This window comes from Cetorhinus maximus, chromosome 16 (genome assembly GCF_964194155.1).
Source record: "Cetorhinus maximus chromosome 16, sCetMax3.hap1.1, whole genome shotgun sequence".
Classification (NCBI taxonomy): domain Eukaryota; kingdom Metazoa; phylum Chordata; class Chondrichthyes; order Lamniformes; family Cetorhinidae; genus Cetorhinus; species Cetorhinus maximus.
The window spans coordinates 105,145,979-105,173,903 of NC_135894.1; the positions used below are offsets into that span (position 1 = coordinate 105,145,979).

At 43.3% G+C, this 27,925-nt stretch overlaps 1 protein-coding gene across 5 annotated transcripts in view; it reads left to right on the top strand.

Annotated features, from left to right (window-relative positions):
• Nucleotides 1-27,925, top strand: part of slc37a1 (solute carrier family 37 member 1) — a 120,421-nt gene that overhangs the window by 10,261 nt on the left and 82,235 nt on the right. For 3 of the 5 annotated variants that reach the window (XM_078560425.1, XM_078560429.1, XM_078560426.1), the window contains exons 2-4: nt 5,024-5,237; nt 16,249-16,330; nt 25,287-25,416. In XM_078560425.1, coding sequence (XP_078416551.1) covers nt 5,182-5,237; nt 16,249-16,330; nt 25,287-25,416 — 268 coding nt within the window. In that variant the 5' untranslated portion in view covers nt 5,024-5,181. Of the gene's footprint in view, nt 1-4,286; nt 4,621-5,023; nt 5,238-5,409; nt 5,462-16,248; nt 16,331-25,286; nt 25,417-27,925 lie in introns of those variants that run through there. The other 2 variants (XM_078560427.1, XM_078560428.1) reach the window with 2 other exon arrangements.

Here is a 27,925-nt window from a genome sequence, read left to right on the forward strand (position 1 = left end):
CCTGCAATTTGTGTACAGGACATACCTGGGCAATATTCCACATAGCCGAGTAGATGCCAGTGTTGTAGCTGTACTGGAACAGCTTGGCTAGGGACATGGCAAGTTCTGGAGCACAAGTCTTCAGTACTATTGCCGGAATATTGTCAGGGCCCATAGCTGTTGTGGTATCCAGTGTCTTCAGCCATTTCTTGATATCACATGGAGTGAATCGAATTGGCTGAAGACTGGCATCTGTGATGCTGGGGACCTCCAGAGGAGGCTGAGATGGATTATCCACTCAGCACTTCTGGCTGAAGATTGTTGCGAATGCTTCAGCCTTATCTTTTGCACTGATGTGCTGGGCTCCTCCATCATTGAGGATGGGGATATTTGTGGAGCCCCTTCCTCTAGTGAGTTGTTTAATTATCCACCACCATTCAGGACTGGATGTGGCAGGATTGTAGAGCTTAGACCTGATCCGTTAGTTGAGGAATCGCTTAGCTCTGTCTATCACTTGCTGCTTATGCTGTTTGGCACGCGAGTAGTTCTTTGTTATAGCTTCACCAGGTTGACACCTCATTTTTAGGTGTGCCTGGTGCTGCTCCTGGCATGCCCTCCTGCACTCTTCATTGAACCAGGGTTGACCCCCTGGCTTGATGGTAATGGTAGAGCGGGGGATATGCTGGGCCATGAGGTTACAGATTGTGTTTGAGTACAATTCTGCTGCTGCTGATGGCCCACAGCGCCTCATGGATGCCCAGTCTTGAGTTGCTAGATCTGTTTGAAATCTATCCCATTTAGCACGGTGGTAGTGCCACACAACACGATGGAGGGTATCCTCAATGTGAAGGCAGGACTTTGTCTCCACAATGACTGTGCGGTGGTCACTCCTACCGATATTGTCATGGACAGATGCATCTGCGGCAGGCAGGTTGGTGAGGATGAGGTCAAGTATGTTTATCCCTCTTGTTGGTTCCCTCACCACCTGCCGCAGACCCAGTCTAGCAGCTATGTCATTTAGGACTCAACCAGCTCAGTGATGGATATTGAAGACCCCACCCAAAGCACATTCTGCACCCTTGCCACCCTCAGTGCTTCCTCCAAGTGGTGTTCAACATGGAGGAGCACTGATTCATCAGCTGAGGGAGGGCGTTACGTGGTAATCAGCAGGAGGTTTCCTTGCCCACGTTTGACCTGATGCCATGAGACTCCATGGGGTCCGGAGTTTATGTTGAGGATTCCCAGGGCAACTCCCTCCTGACTGTATACCACTGTGTCGCCACCTCTGCTGGGTCTGTCCTGCTGGTGGTACAGGACATACCAAGGGATGGTGATGGTGGTGCCTGAGACATTGTCTGTAAGGTATGATTCCGTGAGGATGACTATGTCAGGCTGTTGCTTGACTAGCCTGAGAGACAGCTCTCCCAATTTTGGCACTAGTCCCCAGATGTTAGTAAGGAGGACTTTGCAGGGTCGACAGGGCAGAGTTTGCCGTTGTCGTTTCCGGTGCCTAGGTCGATGCCGGGTGGTCTGGTTTTGTTCTTTAAAGACGTCGTAGTGGATTGATACACTGAGTGTCTTGCAAGGCCATTTCAGAGGGCATTTAAGAGCCAACCACATTGCTGTGGGTCTGGAGTCACATGTAGGCCAGACCAGGTAAGGACGGCAGGTTTCCTTCCCTAAAGGACATTAGTGAACCATAAGACCATAAGACATAGGAGCAGAAATTAGGCCATTCAGCCCATCGAGTCTGCTCCGCCATTCAGTCATGGCTGATCAGTTCCTCAACCCCATTCTCCCGCCTTCTCCCCGTAACCTTTGGTCCCCTTACCAATCAAGAACCTATCTATCTCGGCCTTAAATACACTCAATGACCTGGCCTCCACAGCCTTCTGTGGCAATGAATTCCATAGATTCACCACTCTCTGGCTAAAGAAGTTTCTCCTCATCTCTGTTCTAAAAGGTCTTCCCTTTATTCTGAGGCTGTGCCCTCGGGTCCTAGTCTCTCCTACTAATGGAAACATCTTCCCCACGTCCACTCTATCCAGGCCTTTCAGTATTCTGTAAGTTTCAATCAGATCCCCCCTCATCCTTCTAAACTCCATCGAGTATAGACCCAGTGTCCTCAAACGTTCTTCATATTTAAGCCTTTCATTCCTGGGATCATTCTCATGAACCTCCTCTGGACCCTCTCCAGGGCCAGCACATCCTTCCTGAGATACGGGGCCCAAAATTGCTCACAATATTCTAAATGTGGTTTGACCAGAGCCTTATAAAGCCTCAGCAGCACATCCCTGCTTTTATATTCTAGTCCTCTCAAAATAAATGCCAACATTGCATTTGCCTTCTTAACTACCGACTCAACCTGCAAGTTAACCTTAAGAGAATTCTGTACTAGAACTCCCAAGTCCCTTTGCATTCCAGATTTCTGAATTCTCTCCCCATTTAGAAAATAGTCTATGCCTCTATTCTTCCTACCAAAGTGCATGACCTCACACTTCCCCACGTTGTATTCCATCTGCCACTTCTTTGCCCATTCTCATAACCTGTCCAAATCCTTCTGCAGCCTCCCCACCTCCTCAATACTACCTGTCCCTCCACCTATCTTTGTATCATCTTCAAACTTAGCCAGGATGCCCTCAGTTCCTTCATCTAGATCATTAATGTATAAAGTGAAAAGTTGTAGTCCCAACACTGACCCCTGCGGAACTCCACTGGTCACCGGCCGCCATCCTGAGAAGGACCCACTTATCCCCACTCTGTGCCTCCTGCCAGACAGCCAATCTTCTATCCATGCTAGTACCTTGCCTCTAACACCATGGGCTCTTATCTTACTGAGCAGCCTCCTGTGCGGCACCTTGTCAAAGGCCTTCTGGAAGTCCAAGTAGATAACATCCATTGGCTCTCCTTTGTCTCACCTACTTGTTACCTCCTCAAAGAATTCTAACAGATTTGTCAGGCATGACCTCCCCTTGATGAAACCATGCTGACTTTGCCTGATTTTACCATGCACTTCCAAGTATTCTGAAATCTCATCCTTAATAATGGACTCTAAAATCTTACCAACGACCGAGGTCAGGCTAATCAGCCTGTAATTTCCCGTCTTTTGCCTCACTCCCTTCTTAAACTGGGGGGTTACATTAGCGATTTTCCAGTCCTCTGGGGCCCTCCCTGACTCCAGTGATTCCTGAAAGATCACCACTAACGCCTCCACTATCTCTTCAGCTAACTCCTTCAGAACTCTAGGGTGTAATCTATCTTGTCCAGGTGATTTATCCACCTTCAGACCTTTCAGTTTTCCTAGCACCTTCTCCTTGGTAATGGCCATCATACTCACCTCTGCCCCCCCGACTCTCTTGAACTTTGGGGATGTCACTCGTGTCTTCCACTGTGAAGACTGATGCAAAGTACCTATTCAGTTCCTCCGCCATTCCTTTCTTCCCCACTACTACTTCTCCAGCGTCATTTTCCAGCGGCCCAATGTCCACTTTTGCCTCTCTCTTACCCTTTATATATCTAAAAAAAACCAGATGGGTGTTGAGGACAATTGATGATAGTTTCATGGTCATCATTACTGAGACTAGCTTTATATTCCAGATTTATTAATTGAAATTAAATTCCACCAGCTGCCATGGTGGGATTTGAACCTGCATCCCCAGAGCATTAGCCTGGGCCTCTGGATTACTAGCCCAGTGACATTATGACTATGCCACTGCCTTCCCTGTGGCAGGTACCTGAATCCCAACCTGGATGAAAGGGATGCCGGGATGTTAAATTCAGCTGCCAACTGATGTGGGTACAGACATCGGTGCAGCAGTTACATGACCCTGGTGGTATGGTTCACACCTTACTGCACACTGGCTCTCACTGGAAGTTAGGGCCCTGCACAAGTGATGCAGTGATCCACTGTGCCTGATATGGGACCTGTTTAACCCATTGTAGTAGCATTCGACCCAGTGTGCCAGGTGTATTAATCTTGGAAATTAAAATCACAGCACGTATGTTCGTATGCATTTTGTCTCCTTGGCACCAGTATTTGGTAAAAAATGGGGAGTCCAAGTTCTGGGGACTGGGCAGAAGTTTTCATACAAGTTAAAATTGTGTCCTACACTCACTAGCATGTCGGTGATCACAAGGTACACTGCGGTTTGGAGAATGTGTATGAGTTAGTGGAGACTAAGTGCTTTAATTTAAAATAATTTTGATCTGATTGGTTGATCTGGCATGCAATTATGCTACATTATCTTGTGATTAGAGTGAATGATCATGTTATCCATCAGCTATTCCAGTTGCCCTTGGAGTTAGTTGCTTCATTTCCTTGTGTGTGTATACTGAGCTCGGGAATCGTTGGAGTGCTCCACGTTATTTCTGCTGAATGTTTACAAACTGACAAACATTTCTCTTTGAAAACTAACCACAACTCTAGTGTGTCCTCATTGAGTTTCCGACATCATCCTTGAATATTATTTTTGGTGATTTTCAGTAGCCTGCCATTACAAACAAGAAATTCATAATCTCAGCTCTGCTGCAGTTACTATTTTGGTTCGAGAACATGATCACAGAAATTCATCCCCCCCCCCACTCTCTCCTGAGTGGTTGAGGGGGTGCAGTGGTCACAAAATTTCAAAAAGGAAATTTCAGGTGAGGAACACAGCCACAAGGGGAACCCAGTTGTGAAATGTCGAAACCTGTGAATATTTTTATTGGTAATTCCATGCTTTGATTCGACTGATGAGATGTTTTCCCATTGTCAGATTAGGTGTTTATTTGGTTTCTGTGGGAGTGTTTGAGTTGGATAGGAAAGGGGAGCAGTCTGTTTAGCATTGTTTCCTGGAGGTAAGTGAATGATTAAAGAATGCAGCATGAGTGGCTACTCAAGTATGTTAATGAAGCGGAGATGAGTTCTGTTCTGATTCTAGTGAGACTGTGACTCAGGGCACAGTCATTGTGAGCAAATAACCAACGTTAACGATGTTAATTGTCAGTTTCAACAGCTTTTAACGATCTGAACTATAATAAATAGTAATTATCTGTCGTTCTACAGATCATTCACTGAGAGGAGGATTGGGAGGAGAACAGAGTGATGACATTTTTTTACGTAAATAGTTAAAAATACTCAAAGCCAACAGCCACCAGCTTCATAATCAATAAGGCGAAACATTTCACTAGCTCCTGGGAATTCAGAAGACTGGGAGCAAATCAATGGCATCGCTTCCCCTAGGCATTCGCTTCCTAGCTTCATTTACACGGGATCAGTGGTAAGTTCAGCTTTAATGAGGGTGTTGCTATCTTTTGTATTCATTTCCTGTTGTGTAATGTGATGATTGAATTGAAGCTTGTCTATTTTTGAGTCTTGCATCATATCTATGCAACTTTAATTGCCCTCTTTGCTTTGCCCTGTTGTTAGCACCAGCTTATAAAAGTCATAAAGTGCTTTTTGTCGCCTGTTAAAGTAAATAGACACTCCTGGAATTGTCTGCACGTAGGGTTTGTAATTGAAGATACTGCCAAGAAGCAGAGCTGGCTTTAATGTGTGTAGCTTGGTGTGTTTCAGAATTGACAGAGCTAATAATGGATTTGCAAATAACCTAGGGTAAACGTGCATTGCCTTTAAATTCTGTTCTAGTGTTGTCCTTCTGCCCAATATCTCTACGGTTGTTAATGCTGGGTGTGAACAGTGTTAGAAAAACAGACATTTCTGCCAAGCGATTTAATCAATTCACACAGCAGATAACGCAAGAAAATGTACACTGAGGGCATGCAGCAGTAAGAAATGGTACAGTAATTAATGTAGATCAAAGGGAAGGTGCGACCTGAGGACCAGTACTTTTTGTTCAATCATTTTTATAGAAAATAATATATTTAAACCTAAAACAAAAACAGAATTACCTGGAAAAACTCAGCAGGTCTGGCAGCATCGGTGGAGAAGAAATCAGTTAACGTTTCGAGTCCTCACGACCCTTCGAAGGGTCATGAAGACTCGAAACGTTAACTGATTTCTTCTCCACCGATGCTGCCAGACCTGCTGAGTTTTTCCAGGTAATTCTGTTTTTGTTTTGGATTTCCAGCATCCGCAGTAGCTTTTAGCTTTTTGTTTTTATCTCTATATTTAAACCTACTTTGTCATTAAGTCAGAGCCCGCTGGTTGATAAAAGTAAAATGATAGGATGGGTGAAGGTTGTTCAAGGTAGTTTAAAAAGGCAGACAGGATCGTGGGCTTTACAAATAGAGCTGTAGAGTACAAAAACAAGAAGATTGAGATAAACCTGTATAAACATCAGTTTGTCCTCAATTTTTAGGAAGCATCTATTTTTAGAGAGGGTGCAGAAAAGATTTACAAGAATGAAACACAAACGAGGAGCAGGAGTAGGCCATTCGGCCCTTTGAGCTTGCTCCGCCATTCATTATGATCATGGCTGATCATCCAACTCAATAGCCTGCTCCCGCTTTCTCACCATACCCAATTATCCCGTTCACCCCAAGAGCTATATCTAACTCCTTCTTGAAAGCATACAATGTTTTGGCCTCAATGTTTTGGCCTCAACTACTTTCTGTGGTAACGAATTCCACAGGCTCACCACTCTCTGGGTAAAGAAATTTCTCCTCATCTCAGTCCTAAATGGTCTCCCCCGTATCCTCAGACTGTGACCCCTGGTTCTGGACCTCCCCACCATCGGGAACATCCTTCCTGCATCTACCCTGTCTAGTCCTGTTAGAATTTTATAGATTTTTATGAGATCCCCCCGTCATTCGTCTGAACTCCAGCGAATATAATCCTAACCGACTCAATCCCTCCTCATATGTAAGTCCCACCATCCCAGGGATCAGTGTGGTAAACCTTCGCTGCACTCCCTCTAAAGCAAGAACATCCTTCCCCAGATAAGGAGACCAAAACTGCACACAATATTCCAGGTGTGGTCTCACCAAGGCCCTGTATAATTGCAGCAAGACATCCCCGCTCCTGTACTCGAATCCTCTGGCAATGAAGGCCAACATACCATTTGCCTCCTTTACCACCTGCATGCTTACCTTCAGCGACTGGTGTACGAGGACACCCAGGTCTTGTTGGCACATTCCCCTCTCAATTTATAGCCATTCAGATAATCTGCCTTCCTGTTTTTGCTACCAAAGTGGATAACCTCACATTTATCCACATACTGCATCTGCCATGCATTTGCCCACTCACTCAGCTTGTCCAAATCACACTGAAGCATCTCTGCATCCTCCTCACAGCTCAGCCTCCCACCCAGCTTTGTGACATCTGCAAATTTGGAGATATTACATTTAGTTCCCTCGTCTAAATCATCAATATATATTGTGAATAGCTGGGGTCCCAACACCGATCCCTGCGGTACCCCACTAGTCACTGCCTGCCATTCGGAAAAAAAACCCATTTATTCTTACTCTTTGTTTCCTGTCTGCCAACCAGTTTTCTATCCATCTCAATACACTACCCCCAATCCCATGCACTTTAATTTTACACACTAACCTCTTATGTGGGACTTTGTCGAAAGCCTTCTGAAAGTCAAAATAAACCACATCCACTGGCTCCCCCTCATCAACTCTACTAGTTACACCCTCGAAAAATTTCAGTAGATTTTTCAAGCATGATTTCCCTTTCGTAAATCCATGCTGACTCTGTCTGATTCTGCCACTGTTTTCCAAGTGCTCAGCTATTAAATCTTTTATAATGGACTCTAGAATTTTCCCCATTACCGGCGTCAGGCTGACTGGTCTATAATTCCCTGTTTTCTCTCTACCTCCCTTTTTAAATAGTGGGGTTACATTAGCTACCCTCCAATCTGTAGGAACTGTTCCAGAGTCTATAGAATCTCGGAAGATGACCACCAATGCATCCACTATTTCTAGGGCCACTTCCTTAAGTACTCTAGGATGTAGATTATCAGGCCCTGGGGATTTATTGGCCTTCAATCCCATCAATTTCCCCAACACCATTTCCCTACTAATACTGATTTCTTTCAGTTCCTCCCTCTCACTAAACCCTGTGTTCCCCAACATTTCTGGTATGTTATTAGTCTCCTCCTTTGTGAAGACAGAACCAAAGTATTTATTTAGTTGGTCTTTGTTCCCATTATAAATTCCCCTGTTTCTGACTAGAAGGGACCTACATTTGTCTTCACCAATCCTTTTCGCTTCACATACCTATAGAAACTTTTACAGCCAGTTTTTATGTTCCCTGCAAGCTTACTCTCGTACTCTATTTTCCCCTTCTTAATCAATTCCTTGGTCCTCTTTTGCTGAATTCTAAACTGCTCCCAATCCTCAGGTCTGTTGTTTTATTCTGACCAATTTGTATGCCCCTTCCTTGCATCTAATACTATCTCTAATTTCCCTTGTAAGCCATGGTCTGGCCACTTTTCCTGTTTTACTTTTGCACCAGACAGGAATAAACAATTGTTGCAGTTCACCCATGCATTCTTTGAATGTTTGCCATTGCCTATCCACTGTCATTCCTTTAAGTAACGTTTCCCAATCCACCATAGCCAACTCGCGCCTCATACCATCGTAGTTTCCTTTATTAAGATTCAGGACCCTAGTCTCAGAATCAACTATGTCACTCTTCATCTTGATGAAAAATTCTATCATATTGTGGTCGCTCATCCCCAAGGGGCCTCGCACAACTAGATTGCCATTTATTCCTTTCTCATTAGCCAATACCCAGTCTAGGATGGCCTGTTCTCTAGTTGGTTCCTCAACGTATTGGTCCAGAAAACCTTCCCGTATACACTCCAGGAAAATAAAAGCAAAAAACTGCGGATGCTGGAAATCGAAAACAAAAACAAAAATACCTGGAAAAACTCAGCAGGTCCGGCAGCATCTGCGGAGAGGAACACAGTTAACGTTTCGAGTCCGCATGACTCTTCAACAGAACGAAATGTTAACCGTGTTCCTTTCCACGGATGCTGCTGGACCTGCTGAGTTTTTCCAGGTATTTTTGTTTTTATACTCCAGGAATTCCTCCTCTACGGTATTGTTACTAATTTGATTTGCCCAATCTATATGCAGATTAAAGTCACCCATAATTACAGATGTTCCTTTATTACATGCGTCTCTAATTTCCTGTTTAATGCCATTCCCAACATCACCACTACAGTTTGGGGGTCTATATACAACCCCCACTAACGTTTTTTGCCCCTTAGTGTTTCTCAGCTCTACCCATACAGATTCCACATCGTCAGAGCTAATATCTTTCCTCACTATTGCGTTAGTTTTCTCTTTAACCAGCAATGCAACTCCACCAACTTTTCCTTTTTGTCTGTCCTTCCTAAATACTGAATACCCCTGGATGTACAGTTCCTATCCCCGGTCACCCTGCAGCCATGTCTCCGTAATCCCGTCTATATCATACCTGTTTACATCTATTTGCGCGGTTAATTCATCCACTTTATTGTGAATGCTCCTTGCGTTAAGGCACAAAGCCTTGAGGCTTGTCTTTTTAACATTACTTGTCCCGTTCCCACTATATTTCACTGAGGCCCTGTTTGATTCTTGCCCTTGATTTCTCTGACTATCACTTTTCTTATTCCCCTTTCTGTTTTTTGTTCTTGTCTTTGATTCCCCCTCCTCTGACTCCTTGCATAGGTTCCCATCCCCCTGCCATTTTAGTTTAAACCCTCCCCAATCACTCTAGCAAATATTCCCCCTAGGACATCGATCCCGGTCCTGCCCAGGTGTAACCCGTCCAGTTTGTACTGGTCCCACCTCCCCCAGAACCGGTCCCAATGTCCCAGGAATCCGAAACCCTCACCTTCACACCATCACTTCAGCCACGTATTCATCTGATATATCCTGCTATTTCTACTCTGACTGGCATGTGGCACTGGTAGTAATCCTGAGATCACTACCTTTCAGGTCCTACTTTTTAACTTACTTCCTAACTCTCTATATTCTGCTTTTAGGACCTCATCCCTTTTTTTACCTATGTCGTTTGTACCAATGTGGACCACGAGCACTGGCTGTTCACCCTCCCCCTTCAGAATGTCCTGTAGCCGCTCTGAGACATCCTTGACCCTAGCACCAGGGAGGCAACATACCATCCTGGAGTCTCGATTGCGGCCATAGGAACACCTATCTATTCCTCTTACAATTGAATCCCCTATAACTATTGCATTCAATGGATCCAGGGATGAGGGAGTTTCAGTTGTGTAGATAGATTGGAGTAGCTGGGTTTGTTTTCCTTTGAGAAGAGAAGGCTGAGAGGAGATTTGATCGAGGTGATCAAAATCAGGAGGAGTCTGGACAGAGTAGATAGGGAGAAACTGTTCCCATTGGCGGAAGGGTCAAGCAACAAAGGGCACAGATTTAAGAGATTGGCTAAAGGTTAAAGGCGATATGAGGAACTTGTTTTGAACACTTGAGTGGTGAGGTTCCGCTGTCTGAAAATGTGGTGGAGGTAGGTTCAATTGTGGCTTTGAACAGGGAATTGAATAATTATCTGAAGTGACAAATATTGCAGGGCAAAGGCGAGGGAGTGGGATGAGTTTAATGGTACAGGCATGATGGGCCAAATGGTCTCCTCGTCTGCTGTAACCACTCTATGATACCAGATCTTTAAAAAGGCCATTTCAGGGGAACAGGGCTAGGACAGTGAGTTAGTCAATGGCCTTTCATCTCTGTGATCATGGTTCAATGGATGAAAAATTTCTCTGTTGGCTGGTTATTAGTGGCCTGTGTATTTGAGTCTGGTCAATCTCAATCCAGTTTCCGGTAGGAATGGGCCAACAGCAAGAACAATTCTTAACTCCATGTGAATCCCACCCATGCACAGGATGGCTGCTGTTGGAAATGGAACCAGCGTGAAGATGGATGTTATTTTAAAAAATATTTCTGGGAATATGGTGGTATTCTGTAAAGAAGGATGGGCGTGTGTGGCGTGTGTCCATGGGTAATTAAACTGGGGAAGGTTAGTGAAGACAGCTTATCTATAGGAACTGAGCGATGAAAGGTAAAGGAACTAGATGCATTTGTCATGAGAGGCTATGGTGAGGTTGGAATTATAAATAAATAAGTTGGGTTTTAATTTTTCATTCGGTGATAGGTAAAGACTTGACTTTTCAGCTGCTAAATTTCAAAGGGAGTTTAAGGGACTTTTACAACTTAAAAAGTTTCATAAATAAACAAGTGAAGTGAACAAGTTATTAAATTTTATTTGACCCGAAAGTGGAGACAATAGGAAAACATTAATGATTTTTATATTTTGGAAAAGTTGGAGTTCAAAGAGGTGCTTAGGACAATGGAGTCTAGGATGAAAGGGAAAAAAGATATTTAAGGGAGATGTTGTGTTGTGTCGGCTGTTGTGGGGAGATGTCCTGAGACCAGTTCTGTGCTGAGAGAAGCTGTGAATTTGAAGCAGACGCCCAGTTTCAAGCCAGAAAAGTCTTTGTTTTCAGAAAACAGTCAGTTTCTGAACTTCCTTCAGATTCCCACAGCAGAGTGGAAGAGAGCGAGAAGTCATGTGGTAGATTTTAATAAAGTAGTAGCAGTTTTGCCTTGGGTAATGTTACTTGATTTTTATGGTTAAAAATCTATAAGGGATCTGTTGCCAAGTAGTTTATTTGTGTGTTCTGACCAAGTGGGTATTTTCTGGGTAATGTTTTGTAAGACTGTTTCAGCTGTGTAATTGTAATTTTGTGTTCAAATTTTTTTTCCTCCTTGCTAAAAATCTTTTAATTTTAAAATCCTAAAAGTGTTACTGGGATTCTGTGCTTCTGGGATCAGTACTTCTCCCCTTGTTTTCAAAATGCAAAAAAAAAGGTTATGATCAGTGAGAGAAGTTTCCCTCTGGGATTTGGCTTGCTCAGCAAGTAACACCAGCTGTGGTTCTAACAATAGTGACGTTAGTGCAGTGAGGGGTGTGTTTCTGCAAAGGTAGTGAGACATGTTTTTGGGGCTGTGGAGGGAGTTTTACTCTGCACCTGATCATAGAATCATTAACACACACAAAAAGGCCATTCGGCCCATCATGTCAGTGCTGGTGCTCCTAAGGAGCAGTTCACATACTGCAACTCCCTGAGCTGCCCTCTCCCCACCTCCCTGCTTTCCTCCTTTCAGATATTTAGAAAATGTAGAAAAGTTTACAGCACTGAGGGAGACCACTCTGCCCGTTGTGTTTACACCGGCCGATAAACAAGTTCCCCCAGCCTAATCCCATTTCCAGCACTTGACCCTTAGCTCTGCAGGTTCCAGCACTTGAGGTGCATATCCAGACACCTTTTCTGCCTCTACTCCCCTTTCAGGCAGTGAGTTCCAGACCCCTACCACACTGGGTGAATACATTTTTCCTCATCTCCCTTATAATCCTTGCACCAGTCACTTTAAATCTATGCCCCCTAGTCACTGACCTCTCTGCTCATGGAGACAGCCTTTCCATCTACTCTATCCAGGCCCCTCACAATTTTGTGCATCTCAATTAAATCTCCGCAAAGCCTCCTCTGTTCCAAGGAGAACAGCCCTAGCCGATCTAATCTTTCCTCAGGTGCAATTTTCCAATCCTGGCAACATCCTTGTAAATCTCCTCTGCACCTCCTCGAATGCAATGACATCCTTTCTGTAATGAGGTGACTGGAACTGCACTCAGTACTCAAGTTGTGGCCTAACTAACGTTTTATACAGTTCCAGCAAAACCTCCCTGCTTTTACATCCTGTACCTCGGCCAATGTACGAAAGGATTCCATATGCCTTTTTAACCATCTCTCGACCTGTCTTGCTACCTTCAGGGACCTGTGGACATTCACCCCAAGGTCCCTCACTTCCTCCACACTTAGCATCCTCCCATTTATTGTGTAATCCTTTGCCTTGTTTGACCTCCCCAAATGCATCACCTCACACTTTTCTGGGTCAAATTTCATTTGCCACTTTTCTGTCCACCTGACCAGTCCACTGATATCTTTCTGCAGTCCACAGCAATCCTCCTCACTATCAATCACACGGCCAATTTTCATGTCATCTGCAAACTTCTTGATTATTCCCCCTACGTTTATGTTCAAATCATTAATATATACTGGAAAAAGCAGGAGACCTAGTACTGAGCCCGGCGGAACCCACTGGAAACAACTTTCCAGTCACAAAAACACCTGTCAACAATTCCCCTTTGTTTCCTATCACTGAGCCAATTTTGTATCCAGCTTGTTACATTCTCCTGGATCTCATGGGGTTTTTTTTATCTAGTCTGCCATGTGGGAACTTATCAAAAGCCTTACTAAAATCCATGTAGACCACATCAACTACCCTACCCTCATCAATCCTCCTTGTTACCTCCTCAAAAAAAATTCAATCAAATTAGTCAGACATGTTCTTCCCTTAAATCCTTTCAGACTGTCCTTGATTACTCTGTGTCTTTTTAAGTGACAGTTTATTCTGTTCCTCAGAATTGATTCTGATAATTTGCCCACTACCAAGGTCAGAGTGACTGGCCTGTAATTATCTGGTCTATCCCTCGTTCCCTTTTTAAACAAAGGTACATTTTCAGACGTCCAATCCTCCGGCACCACACCTGTATCCAGTGAGGATTGGAAAATGATGGTCAGAGCATCTGCTATTTCCTCCCTGGCTTCTTTGAACAGCCTGGGGTACATTTCATCCAGCATGATTTATCTACTTTCGAAGATGCTAATCCCATTGACACTTCCTCTCTCCTTGCGTTTATCACATCCAATACTTCATGTTCCTCCTCCTTAACTATAATGTCTGCATTGTCCCCCTCTTTTGTGAAGACCGATGCAAAGTATTCATTAAGAACCATACCCACAGCCTCCGCCTCTACACTCAGGTTACCTTTTTGGCCTTTTATGGGCTCTACTCTGACCTGGGAGTATTTTGTGTTGACATTGAGTCCCTGAAATGAGAAGAGCTCCATTCTGCACCACTAACATCCTTCAGCTCGAAGAGAACAAATGTTTTACAGGAATTTGGAAAAGTCAGCATATCTTTCTTTGCTAAGTCATTTGCCTTGATGCCATTGATTGGGATGGCCCTGTGAATCCCATGGAGTCTCTGATGTTTGTTATTATTTATTAATTCATATGATATGGGCATCTTTGGCTAGGCCAGTATTTATTGCCCATGCCTAATAGCCCTTGAGGAGGTGGTGGTGAGCTGCCTTCTTGAACTGCTGCAGTCCATGTGGTGTAGGTACACCCACAGTGCTGTTAGGGAGGGAGTTCCAGGATTTTGACCCAGCGACAGTGAAGGAACAATGATATATTTCCAAGTCAGGATGGCGTGTGGCTTGGAGGGGAACTTCCAGGTGGTGGTGTTCCCATCTATCTGCTGCCCTTGCTGTTCTAGATGGTAGTGGTCGTGGGTTTGGAAGGTGCTGTTGAAGGAGCCTTGGTGAGTTTCTGCAGTGCATCTTGTAGATGGTACACTCTACTGTTACTGTGCATCGGCGTTGGAGAGAGTAAATATTTGTGGAAGAGGTGTGCATCAAGTGGGCTGCTCTTTCCTGGATGGTGTCAAGCTTCTTGAGTGTTGTTGGAGCTGCACTCATCCAGGCAAGGGAGGAGTATTCCATCACACTCCTGACTTGTCCCTTGTAGATGGTGGACAGGCTTTGGGGAGTCAGGAGGTGAGTTACTCGCCACAGAATTCCCAGCCTTTGATCTGCTCTTGTAGCCACAGTATTTATATGGCTGGTCCAGTTCAATTTCTGGCCAGTGTAACTCCGAGGATGTTGGTAGTGGGGGATTCAGTGATGGTAATGCCATTGAATGTCAAGGGAAGATGGTTAGATTCTCTCTTTGGAGATAGACACTGCCTGGTCCTTGTGTGGCGCAATTAACATAGGAGTTGCTATAAATAAATTGCGCATTGCTCTGTCTGCTGTGTGGTTTTCCATTGTATCTGGCTTTCAGTTTGTGATGTATATCTCTTCATGTGTTCACACTCTGTCCCTGATGTATACAGCTCCATGTTTAAACACCCTGTCAGTGCATAACACTCTTTGTTCACACTTGCCATCAGTGTGTTACCTTCCACCACTCACGATAGCGTCTTGTATTTGTTTGGACTTCTAATGTAATAAACTTCACTTCACAAGGACATTTAAAACAAAATTTGACACTGAGCCGCACAAGGAGATAATAGGATAGGTGACCAAAAACTTGGTCAAAGATCTATGTTTTAAGGAGCATCTTAAAGGAGGAGACTGAGGTAGCGAGACAGAGAGGTGTATGGAGGAAATTTCAGAGCCCAGTGACGTGTGATGCTCCATGTGTACAGTCTCCATCCAGATTTTGTAGCATATGTTCACGTGCTTAGTTTCTCCTCCATAATGTCATCTGTCTCCCCCTCCACTCCCCCCAGCCCCCATATCAGTTCATCCATGCCTTTGTTCCCTCTCGACTTGGTTATTGCAGTGCTCTCCTGGTTGGCCTCCCATCTTGTACTTGACGTAGACCTGAGCTTATCCAAGATTCTGCTGTCTATATCCTAACTCTCACCAAGTCCTATTTGTCCATCATTCCTCTGCTTGATGATCTACATTGGCTCCCAATCTGGATTGTACAATTCTCATCCTTGCTTTCAAATCCCTCTCTATCTTTGTGATCTCCTGCAGCTCTTTGAGATCTCTGTGCTCTTCCAATTTTGGCCTCGTGCCGATCCCTGATTTTGCTTGTTTGCCATAACTTCTGGTTTACAGACTAAGGTCTGAAATACCCTCCTTGAATCTCTCTGTGCCTCTTTTCTCTTTTAAGATGCTTCTTTAAACATACCTCTTTAACCAAACTTTTGGTCACCTGTCCTAATATCTCAATATGTAACTTGATGCCAGGTTTTGATTATTATGCTCCTGTGAAACACCTTGGGATCTTTTACTACATTAACATTTCTGTGGAAAGGTAAATTGTTGTCCTTTTCAGGAACATGTTATGTATGTACACACTGAGGTGCAGTGTTATATTGCATACTGTCTGTCGTTGATGTGTGATCCCCTATCGTCAATACTGCACGTGTACACACTTGCTGCCACCTAATGGAAAGGAGGACATGTTAGGAACAAATGCATGATATTGCTGAAAAGAGAGACATGTTGCCAAAGCTTTACATTTTACACTCATCATGACAAACTCAAGAATATCAAAGTTCAAAGGCAACAGCAATTTATAAGGCATGAGAAAAAGGGTGCTGATTGGTTGGCAGGTTGACTCTGATTGGTCAAGACATTGCCATGATAACTGCACCAGGGAGCCATTGTCCTCCATGCTTTTGTTTAATACATGATACAAACTCCAGAACTTGTTTTTTCAGCTACAGAACGTTTATGCTGATCCTGACCTTCTTGCTGTACACGGCTTATCATCTGTCTCGGAAACCAATCAGCATTGTCAAGGTGAGAACCCGCTTTATTGTCGAGCAGAATAAAATTGGATAATTTTTTACAAAAATGTTGTGAAATTGGGACCCGTCAGTAAACTTAGAAAATCAAAGTAAGTACAATATTTAATGAAATAATGTATTAGTTTAGATATAAAGAATAGGACTGCTGTTTTCAGGCTTCAAAGCCCTGAATTTTTGACAGAACAGCTGAGAGGGAATATGGTGCATTTTGGAGCCCAGCTTGTAATGAAGGGACCACAACGGGAACAAGCTGCCAAAGAAAATAGCCACAGCCCCATCACCAAATCTTCAAGACCCATTTTTACATTTATTTCTATTTATAAATTTTCATTAACAGGACTACCATTTTGGCAGGTCATGCCTGGTTTAGCTAGCACTACCCATATAAATGTTGATGGAAAAGCAGTATGATATGGCAGGTTGTAATTGCCGGGCTAACCAAATCCCAAAGGGAAACTTGATCTACTTAGCTAGACTCACAAATAAACATCCTTTTCCAGGCAACAGTTCCTATAGACTCTTAGTCTACAAAAAATCCAGTAATATTACTGCAAGGCACCCACTGTTGCTATAGGGAGGTATCTCACAGGGCTTCTTTCTCCCTCTCACTTGACAATGGAAATCCAAGGCATTGTAACAAAACCTTGCTTTGTGGAACAAACGAAACACCCCTCTGGGGTGGCTAGAGGCTGATTACTTCACAGGTTTGTCCTCGCACGGCACACTTTTCAAGATCTCATGGCCACACCCCTCGTACAGCTTTCAACCTTTCCTTAAACATATTTTTTTCTCTTTCACCTTTAAACCCATTGTTCCTAACTTTCTTTGGAAGTTACCTTTCCCAGAATATAAAAATCTTTTGTGTTGTCAATATGGCCACTACTTTCAGGAAACATAAACTTAATAACTTTGCTTTATTCATTTATGATTTTTACCAGTTGTAAAACTTCCCTTTATCTCTCTTTAAAAGTCAACAGCCAAAAATTCAACTCCTTATTTATTTCCTAATGCAAATTCCTATTTGTTCTGTATCTACTAGTATCTCATCTTAGCTCAATTAATCTTTACTTCAAAAATACCTGCTTTACACCCATCCCTTTGATGATTTAAACCTTGCAATCTGACTGTCTTTAGTTTAATTAAATTAGTGACATACACACAGCCACCACAAGCCTGCTTCGCAGTAATGCACAATAATATTGGTAAAAAATGATATTTTCCTTTACAATATGGACGTTAGTCTGTGATGCTGACACAGCTAAAGCGAAAGAACCTTCACTATCATGTCATCCATGTCCGAAGGTTATTGCTATATCATTGTTATATCTGTCCTCAGAACTTTGCAATTAGAACTAAGGATCAGCGTGTTTCAGAGAAACATGGAGCAGTATGGAATATTCATAGCGGTGGGTGGAAAGCAGAGTGATTCCCATTGCCAATATGCCATAGCTTGAATAGAGTAAAGCTTTCAAGCTTGATATTCTGTTGTCAATTGTTGTGTTTACGTTGCTCCTTTAACCCTCAACTGCAAGTATGGAGTACAGTGTTGAACTTCATGCTGGCATTTTTAAACATGTATTCTTCCACGGGATGTGGGCGTTGCTGACCAGTCCAGAATTTATTGCTCATCTCTAATTGCCCCTGAGAAGGTGGTAGTGAACCGCTGCAATCCATGGGGTGTAGGTACACCCATAGTGCTGTTGGGGAGGGAGTTTCAGGATTTTGACCCAGTGACAATGAAGGAACGGTGATATATTTCCAAGTCAGGATGGTGAGTGACTTGGAGGGGGACTTGCAGCTGATGGTGTTCCTATGCATCTGCTGCCCTTGTCCTTCTAGGTGGTAAAGGTCGTGGATTTGGAAGGTGCTGTCACCAGAAAAAGCTGAAGCAAATAAAACAAAGTTCTGGAAAATATCAGCAGGTCAGGCAACATCTGTGGAGTGTAATGGCACAGCCGATGGTAAATGCTGAGCTGCTCAAATCTCAGGGAAACTTGAAACAACTGCCATGACTTGTTTTGCAATTTGTACAAATTTCGAGGTGTGTGCCTTGAATTCAGTAGTAATAAGACCACCAATTCTTATAGGTTTTTTACAAAACTAAATTAAACCTTTGTTAATAGAATAAATGATTTTAAATACATAGATCTATAAATTACTACTATGATAACTTCTAAATCCCCAATTAATCTAACTCCCAGTTACACTTTTGTTGAGGCATCAGTGGGAGACATAGATTTTAAAAGGCCCCGGCAAAGAAACATGATATCCTGAACAATCCAATTCAAAGTGAGTTTCCTTAACTTCAGTTCTTTGTAAAGAGCAGCTTGAGGCATTGATGCTGGAGGCTTTTCACACTTGTTAGACCTTAAAATGCCTGCCTTTACACACAGTCTTCGCTCCTTTATACATATTTACCCCTTTGAATGCAAATTCCCATTGTTTCACTATGTCTTTGGACTTTATCTTTCTGATAATAAAAATCTCTCATAGTACCAATTTTACCAGTATCTATGGGAAAAATAAACATGCTGTTTGTTACTTTTCCTGGCTGGGTGACACAATTCGCCCCTCCTTTGAAATCAATCTAGCCTGGTTTACTTAAAAGTGCAAATGTTTCCTTTACCTCTATTTACCTACATAACATTTCAAACCTAGCTTATCGTCTAATACATCAAAGCCTTCAAACCAGCTGCTTCTAATTCAAGTAATCTACATGCAGACATAGACCCATAGATACAGACCGTACTGTTACTCTACAATAAATTCCAATAATATTGAGAATTATTATATCTTCCTGACAGGGGAGAGAAACAGAGTTAATGTTTCGAGGGCAATATGACTCCTCTTCAGAAGTTGAAACAAAATTTGATTAAAGTGCAAAAGCAAAATACTACAGATGCTGGAAATCGGAACTAAAAATATAAAATGCTGGAAATACTCAGCAGGTCAGGCAGTATCTGTGGAGAGAATCAGAATTAGTGTTTCAGGTTAATGATGACTCTTCATCAGAACTGATAGAGTCATCAAGCCTAACAAATTTGATTGAATTTTTTGAGGAGGTGACCAGGTGTGTAGATGAGGGTAGTGAAGTTGATGTAGTTTATGTGGATTTCAGCAAAGCCTTTGACAAGGTCCCACATGGGAGACTTACAAAGAAGGAAAATGCACATGGGATACAGGGTAATTTGATAAGGTGGATTCAAAATTGGCTTAGTTGTAGGAGACAGAGGGTAATGACAGAAGGCTGCTTTAGTGACTGGAAGCCAGTGTCCAATGGCGTACCACGGGGATCTATGCTCGGTCTCCTATTATTTGTCATTTGTATAAATGACATAGATGACTATGTGGGGGTTAGGATTAGTAAGTTTGCGGATGACACAAAGATTGGCCGGGTGGTTAACAGTGAGGTTGAGTGTCTTGGGCTACAGGAAGATATAGACGGGATGGTCAAATGGGCAGATAAGTGGCAGATGGAATTTAACCCTGAAAAGTGTGAGGTGATACACTTTGGAAAGAGTAATTTGACAAGGAAGTATTCAATGAACGGCATGGCACTAGGAAGTTCTGAGGAACAAAGGGACCTTGGCGCGTGTGCCCATAGATCTCTGAAGGCGGAGGGGCATGTTAGTGGAGTGGTGAAAAAGGCATATGGGAGACTTGCCGTTATCAATCGAGGCATAGATTACAAAAGTAGGGAGATCATGCTGGAGTTGTATTGAACCTTGGTGAGGCCACAGCTGGAGTACTGTGTGCAGTTCTGGTCACCACATTATAGAAAGGATGTGATTGCACTGGAGGGGGTGCAGAGGAGATTCACCAGGATGTTGCCTGGGATGAAACATTTAAGTTATGAAGAGAGGCTGGATAGACTTGTGTTGTTTTCGTTGGAGCAGAGAAGACTGAGGGGCGGGCTGATCGAGGTGTACAAGATTGAGGGGTATGGACAGGGTGGATAGGAAGCAGCTGTTCCCCTTCGTTGAAGGGTCAGTCACAAGGGGACATAAGTTCAAGGTGAGGGGCAGGAGGTTTGGAGGGATGTGAGGAAAAACGTTTTTACCCAGAAGGTGGTGAGGGTCTGGAATGCACTGCCTGGGAGGGTGGTGGAGGCGGGTTGCCTCACATCCTTTAAAAAGTACCTGGATGAGCACTTGGCACGTCATAACATTCAAGGCTATGGGCTAAGTGCTGGTAAATGGGATTAGGTAGGTAGGTCAGGTGTTTCTCACGGGTTGGTGCAGACTCGATGGGCTGAAGGGCCTCTTCTGCACTCTGATTCTGTGATTCAGTGCATCTTGTAGATGGTACACACTGCTGCCACTGTGCGTCTGTAGTGGAGAAAGTGAATGTTTGTGGTTATGGTGTCAATCAAGTGGGCTGCTTTGTCCTGGACAGTGTCCAGCTTCTTGAGTGTTGTTGAAGCTGCACTCTCCAGGCAAGTGGAGAGTATTCCATCACACTCCTGACTTGTGCCTTGTAGATGGTGGACAGGCTTTGTGGAGTCATTAGGTGAGTTACTTACCACAGGATTCCTAGCCTCTGACCTGCTCTTGTAGCCACCATATTTATATGGCTAGTCCAGTTCAGTTTCTGGTCAATGGTAACCCCCAGAATGTTGATAGTGGGGGATTCAATGATTGTGATACTATTGAATGTCAAGGGGCGATAGTTCGATTCTCTCTTGTTAGAGATGGTCATTGCCTGGCACTTGTGTAGCGCAAATGTTACTTTCCACTTGTCAGCCCAAGCCTGGATATTGTCCAGGTCTTGCTGCATTTGGATATGGACTGCTTCAGCATCTAAGGAGTCACGAATGGTGCTGAACGTTGTGCAATCATCAGTGAACACCCCCACTTCTGACCTTATGATGGAAGGAAGGTCATTGATGAAGTAGCTGAGATGACTGACCTCCAACAACCACAACCATCTTCCTTTGTGCTAGTGGAGAGCTTTCCCCCTGATTCCCATTGGCTCCAGTTTTGCTAGGGCTCCTTAATGCCACACTCGGTCAAATGTTGCCTTGATGTCAAGGGCAGTCACTCTCTCCTCATCTTCAGAGTTCAGCTCTTTTGTCCATGTTTGAACCAAGACTGTAATGAGGTCAGGAGCTGAGTGGCCCTGGCGGAACCCAAACTGGGCGTCAGTGAGCAGGTTATTGCTAAGCAAGTGCCCTTTGATAGCACTGTTGATGACCCCTTCCATCACTTTCCTGATAATTGGCCAGTTTGGATTTGATCTTAGCTCCTACCCATTAGTTTCTTTTCCTTTTTCCCCAACAAATCCCCTCATAGTCTACCTTTGTGGAAAAAGCCAGTTTCTTAAGCCTTTCTTATTGCTGAGAGCAGTAAGATTTGGTATCCACTCCTGTTGCCCTCCCTTCGGACCTTCTCCAGGGCCTTGATATCCCTACTGAGAGGACCAAAACCGGACAGAGATTTTGGGTGTTGTTGTGCTGAGGCATTCTACAAGCTAAGTTTCATATTGAAAATCTCAGCACCCTATCCGCCCTACTTCTGACCTTCATTGCATCACCTCAAAGGCAAGTACATATTTCCTTGGGTAAGAAGACCAACGCTGTACATGGCACTCCATACGTGGTCTCACCAAAGCCCCCTCCAATTTCTCTATTGCCTCTTACTTTCCTGACATTGACAGAATCCTCTTCTTTAATGAAGTAGCAAAGTACTCACTGCCTCTGCAATGCCCTCTGCGATCACAGGAGGAATTTCTTTTTAGTCCCTAATTGGCCCACTGTTCCCTTGACTACCCTTTGACTAATTATAATAAGACTTTTGGATTCCCTTTTTTGTTAGCTGCTAATCTGTTCTTGTACACTCTCCGCAAATCAACAATGTGCTAGTGTACAGAGCAGTTGTTGTCACCACACTCCCATACCGCAGTGAGACCTGGACTGTGTATCTGCGACACACACACTGCTAGAGAAACTCCATCAGCAATGCCTCCGCCACATCCTCCGGATTCAATGGGAGGATCATCGAATAAAACGCCAATGTCCTTCTTGAAGCCAGCTCCACAAGCGTTTCGGCAAAACTCCTGCAAAATCAACTTTGATGGACTGGACACTGTCTGGATGGCCAAAAACCACCACCACCACTAGGTCCTGTTTTCCCAACTCTCAAATGGCCAGTCTTCCGGGGAGGACAAAGAAAATGCTTCAAAGACACTCTGAAGCTCTCCTTGAAGTGTGGCAGCGTTGACATTAATGACTGGGAGGATCCTTCTACCCATCGTTCAGAATGGTGACAACTTGTCCATCAAACTGCATCACACTTTATATCACAACATCTTCATGATGAGGCAGAGCGGCAGCAGAGAGGGAAAGAGAAGGAAGCAAATCCTACACTCCAGATCCCACTACCTCGTGGGACATCCTGCCCCATGACCCAAAGATATGCGGGTCGAGAATCGGCCTCTTCAGTCACATGAAGACCCACGGCAGAAACTGACGACCCTGAGGGCAGATGTCATCCTTGGGACAGCTGCTGATGACAACTCTCTCTGCCCCATTTATTTCCTTTTGCAGTTCTCTGCTGTACTTACTGTATTCAGCTTAATTCGTTACAGAATTGACTGCAGCATTTATCATAGCCTCTTTTTCCTGTTTCTTTTTTATCTTTGATATCTTTAGTAATCTAGGGAGTTCTAGCTTTAGATGTCTGTCTTCTGGAATGTGTCTAGTCTCTAGCTAAACTATCTTTTTTTAATATATTCATTCATGGGATGTGGGCATCGCTGCCTGGGCTTGTATTTATTGCCCATCCCTAATTACCCTCTTTAAAGACCTCCCATTGTTGAATTGTTTATTTACCTGACAAATATATAACACTGAGGCACTGGGATTTGACCAGGGACCTCTTGACCCGCAGCCAAATACTCGACCACTGAGCTGTCCTCCAGCACTTCTGTTACAGGAACACATGCAAATGAGTTATGAAGATGGTGGACACTGACAACTGGGAGACAGTTGCTTACCGCTGTGCCTTCTGGCGGCTGACTGTTTGGAAGGACATTGGATGAGATGAGCAGAAACAAAAAGCTCAGCTGGCCAAGAAGAGGGCCCAGAGAAAACAGAGGCCAGTGAATCATGCACCTTCACAGCCACTGTCGCCTTCTGCGGCTGCCATTCCAGACTGGGCCTCCTGACACACAGCAAGCGATGCTTAATACAGAGCTGACCATCACAGACCAAGCCATCATCTTACAAGACGGAAGGCTGCCAGTGAGTACGTGATGATCTTTGATTCCAATGGGGCTGAAATTAGCCTCCTTCAGTTGATTATTTCCATGCGAATGGAGCCAGGATGGAGAGGTGGTTGTTCTATGGAAAGGCTTAAAAGTTGTGTCTTGTATCAGTGGAATCGAACAGAGATATTCAAAATTATGAAAGCATGAAAGACAATTACCTCATCTAACCCTATTAGCACATCTTCTATTTCTTTCTCCAGCATGTGTTTACCTAGATTCTCCTTAAATATATCTGTTATGTGCCTCAACCATTCCATGTGGTTGTGAATTTCATATTCTAACCACTCTCTGGATAAAGCTGTTTCTCCTAAATGCTTTATTGGATTTATTAGTGCCTGTTCTATATTTATTGCCCATGGTTTTTTATTCCTCATAAGTTATAACGTCTTCTTTACGCTTATCCTATCAAACCATTTCATAATTTTAAAGACTTGTTTCACATCATTTCTCAGCTTTCTCGTTTCTTAAGAAATGAGCTGCAGCCTCATCAGTCTTTCCAGGTAGTTCTAACCTTTCACTTCACACTTATCAATCTTTTTTACACCTTCTCTGCTTCTATAACCTCTCTTGTAATATGGAACCAGAACTGTACATTGTATTCCAAGTGTGATTTATCCAAGATTCTATATAAGTTTAGCTTAACTCCTTTACCCTTTAACACTGCTCCTGCAGAAATGAACCTCGTGATTTGTTTAAAGCAAAATGCTGCAGATGCTGGAAATCTGAAATGAGAACAGAAAATGCTGGAAAAACTTAGCAGGTCGGACAGCATCTGTGAGAGAGAAACAGAGTTAACGTTTCAAGTCCGTATGACTCTAGCTAAAGAGAAGTAGAAATATCGTGGATTTGATACTGTTTTGGGGGGGGTGGGTGGAACAGCTGAAGCTGGATAGAGGGTCAGGGATAGGTGAAGGCTAAGAAGAGATTGACAAAGGTGTCATGGACACAAGACAAAGGGAGTGTTAATGGTAGTGGTAAAGCCTAAAGGAGGTGCTGATAGTGGCATAAAGGTAAGAAAGCAGAATGTGTTAATAGCAGAAGAAGGGTCAGTGCTCTGTGAAAGCACAGCATGGAACATGGTGATTTTTTTGTTTTTTTCCCTGGCTTTTTAATTTGCGTGGCTCCTTTTAGCCTGTGAATCTGTACACCATGATCCCTTTGTTGCTTTCTCCTTTTAGACTCTTATTTTCCAGGGGGTATGTGTGAGACCTCGTTATTCCCCTAACCAAAATACACCACCTCACATTTCTCAATATTGAAATTAATTTATCAATTGCATGCCCATTCTGTAAGTTTGTTACTGTTGCCTGGTATTTTGTCGCCGTTCACATCAGTATTAACTATACCTCCACCTCCAACACGTTTATTTGTAACTCCTGTTATTTTAAAGACATCAGCTCTGATTAGATTTAACCATTAGCCGAATAGATCTCAATCACTTCTCCCTGACGAAGCTCTGTGATTTTCCCAGGCGATGTATGTAATTCTTTCTCTCAATGGGTGGAATATTACCTCACATTTACGGAACCCAGGAAGGTGTAATGCTGAACTGTAATAGAACCATTAACTGTAGTGCCAGGTAACAGGAAGAATTGAACTATCCTCTTTACTGCAGTAGCATAAATGCTCAGTGCAGTGCGCTCTGGCTGACTGGCTGTAGACTGATGTGTATTTCTTTACAGAGTGCACTGCACATGAACTGTTCGCTGACCAATGAAATTGAATTATACAGCTACAAGGAGCATTTGATTCAGGCTAAACTCCTCGGAAAACCCTTCTCTAATGATACCTGGTGCAGCTGGGAGCCATTTGGTGAGTAATTACATTGGGATCAGGAAGTGCATTGTGTCATAAAAAACATGACCTGATGAGAGTAAGGCGGGTGTGTGGGGTGGGGGCAGAGGAACCTGGGATAGGTTCACAGGACATGAAAGGCAGATCTCAGCTTGGTAAAACTGTTAATATAAAAAGCTAATGAAATTCTTGGTTTGTTCAAAGAAATATTGAATATAAAAACCAAGGATAATAATGACCCTATATAAACCTTTATTATGATCTCAGCAGCAGTGCCGTGAGTATTGGGGTTTACACTTCAGGAAACTCTGAGGGTTTAAAGAGGGTACAGTGCAGGTTCACTGGGATACTGTCTGGAATGAGGAAATACAAATACAAAGAAAATCTTAAATTAATTTTCTTTTTAAACAAACAATGCAGATTACAAGCTGATATGACAGAAATGTTTAAAATTATGAAAGGATAGGACAGAGAAGATAGAAGCAAATAGTTCTCAGTAATTCAGGGGTCAAAACAAGGGTCCAGAGATACAAGATTAAACGTAAGAGATTTAGAATAGAGTGCAGGAGAAATTCTTCACACTGAGAGTCATGAGGCTGTGGAATTTACTTCAAGGGTTTGAGACTGAGACAGGAAATGTTAACATTGGAGAATAGATTGGCTAAGTGGATGTAAGTGAAGATGATGCAGTGAGATTGGATTAAGATGGGTAAATCTGGTTGGATCAGCCTGTTTGTGAGGAGAGTAACCGTCAACATAGACTGGTTAGGCCGAATGCTCTGTTTCTTTGTTGTATATTTGATGTGTTTCTGCATCTGTACTGTTAGGCAGGAATAATATTACCCAGCAATTTTGCAGTTTCCTTAAGGCTTGAACATGGATAAAACATCAGATTGAGTCAATGTTCTGTGTAAATCCAATTGGATGAGCAGCCAGTTCAGACCCTTCGAGAGAAAGATTCCCCATCTCTAAACCCTTCACCCCCATCTTCTGAAAATTAGTTATGTTTGTGGGTGCGAGCAACTTTCTAATATCCAACTGTCCATTTTTATGTGCGGATCTGAACAGTGAGTTTCAGTCTCTTTAACTGAGAGGGGGCCAGAGGGGAGGGGCAGGAAAATGGAGAGTCATCATAAGCACCCCTTCCCAGACCTATGCATCCACTCACTTTCCAACTGCAGTCACGGGCTGAGGACCCAGAACAGGAAGTCAAGGTGACTTTCTTTTCCCCCTCTCCTCCCTCATCTCCAACCTCCACCCCAAAACCAAGGGCACCGAGGCCAGTTGTCCTGCACTGGTTGCCCATTGCCAGAGGCCTATTGTGTTTATATGGCTCTATGTCAGACCTGATAGTATGTTTACCTGCTTAAGCACTGCGAGCTGCAGCATTTAAGGATGAACTGTCTACTGTGGTCCAAACATTGCTGCATTTATGTCAGTCGCAAACTAATTTTAAAGGGCCCAAGATTAATTCAGCCTTCTGATTGCAGGTATCTCTCTTTTTAAAGAATCACTGTAGTTTTAGTATTTTCTTATTTTCTCAGAATTAATAAATTGAATTAATAGAATAGAATTTGTAAACTAAATTTATTTAAATTAACTATAAATGTTTTTTTTTTATTTATTCATGGGTTGTGGGTACCTCTGGCTAGGCCAGCATTTATTGCCGATCCCTAATTGCTCTTGTTCAGAGGGTATTTGAGAGTCAACCACATTGCTGTGGGTCTGCAGTCAGGTGTAGACCAGACCAGCAGATTTCCTTCCCTAAAGAACATTAGTGAACCAGATGGGTTTTTACAATGACAATGGTTTCATAGTCATCATCGGACTTTTAATCCTAGACTTTTTTTTTATTGAATTCAAATTCCACTATCTGCCTTGGTGGGATTCGAACCCAGGTCCCCAGAGCATTGCAAGTGTATTTTTCTGAAGACAGCAGTTGGGAGAAGACCTGGACTAGAAAGGGTTACACTATTCCCTGAACAATTCGAGTGATTAATCCAATAGGGAAGTTAGGAGAAGTTTCTTTACCCAGGTAGCGGTGAGAATGTGGGATCTGCTGCCACATGGAGTAATTAAGGCAAATTGCATAGATGCATTGAGGGAAAGAAGGTAGATAAACACATGATGGAAAAAACAATAGAAGGAATATAGAGTCATCACAGCCCAGAAGACGACCATTTGGCCCATTGAGAATTTGCTGATTCACTGTGGAGCAATCCAGTCAGTCCCACCCGCCCCCACCCATTCTGTCCCTGTCATCCAGCGAATCTATTTCCAATTTCCTTTTGAAATCATTTATTGTTTCCGCTTCCACCGCTCTTGGGGGCAGAGAATTCCAGGCTGTTACCACTCGCTGCATAAAAAGGATTTTCCTGACATTCCCCCTGCATCTCTTGACCAAAACCTTAAATCTGTGTGTCCTAGTCCTTGTATCATCAGCTAATTGGAAGGGCTTTTCCTTGTCTACCATATTCACGCCTGTCATAATCTTGTACAACTCTATCAAATCTCCCCTCGAAATATT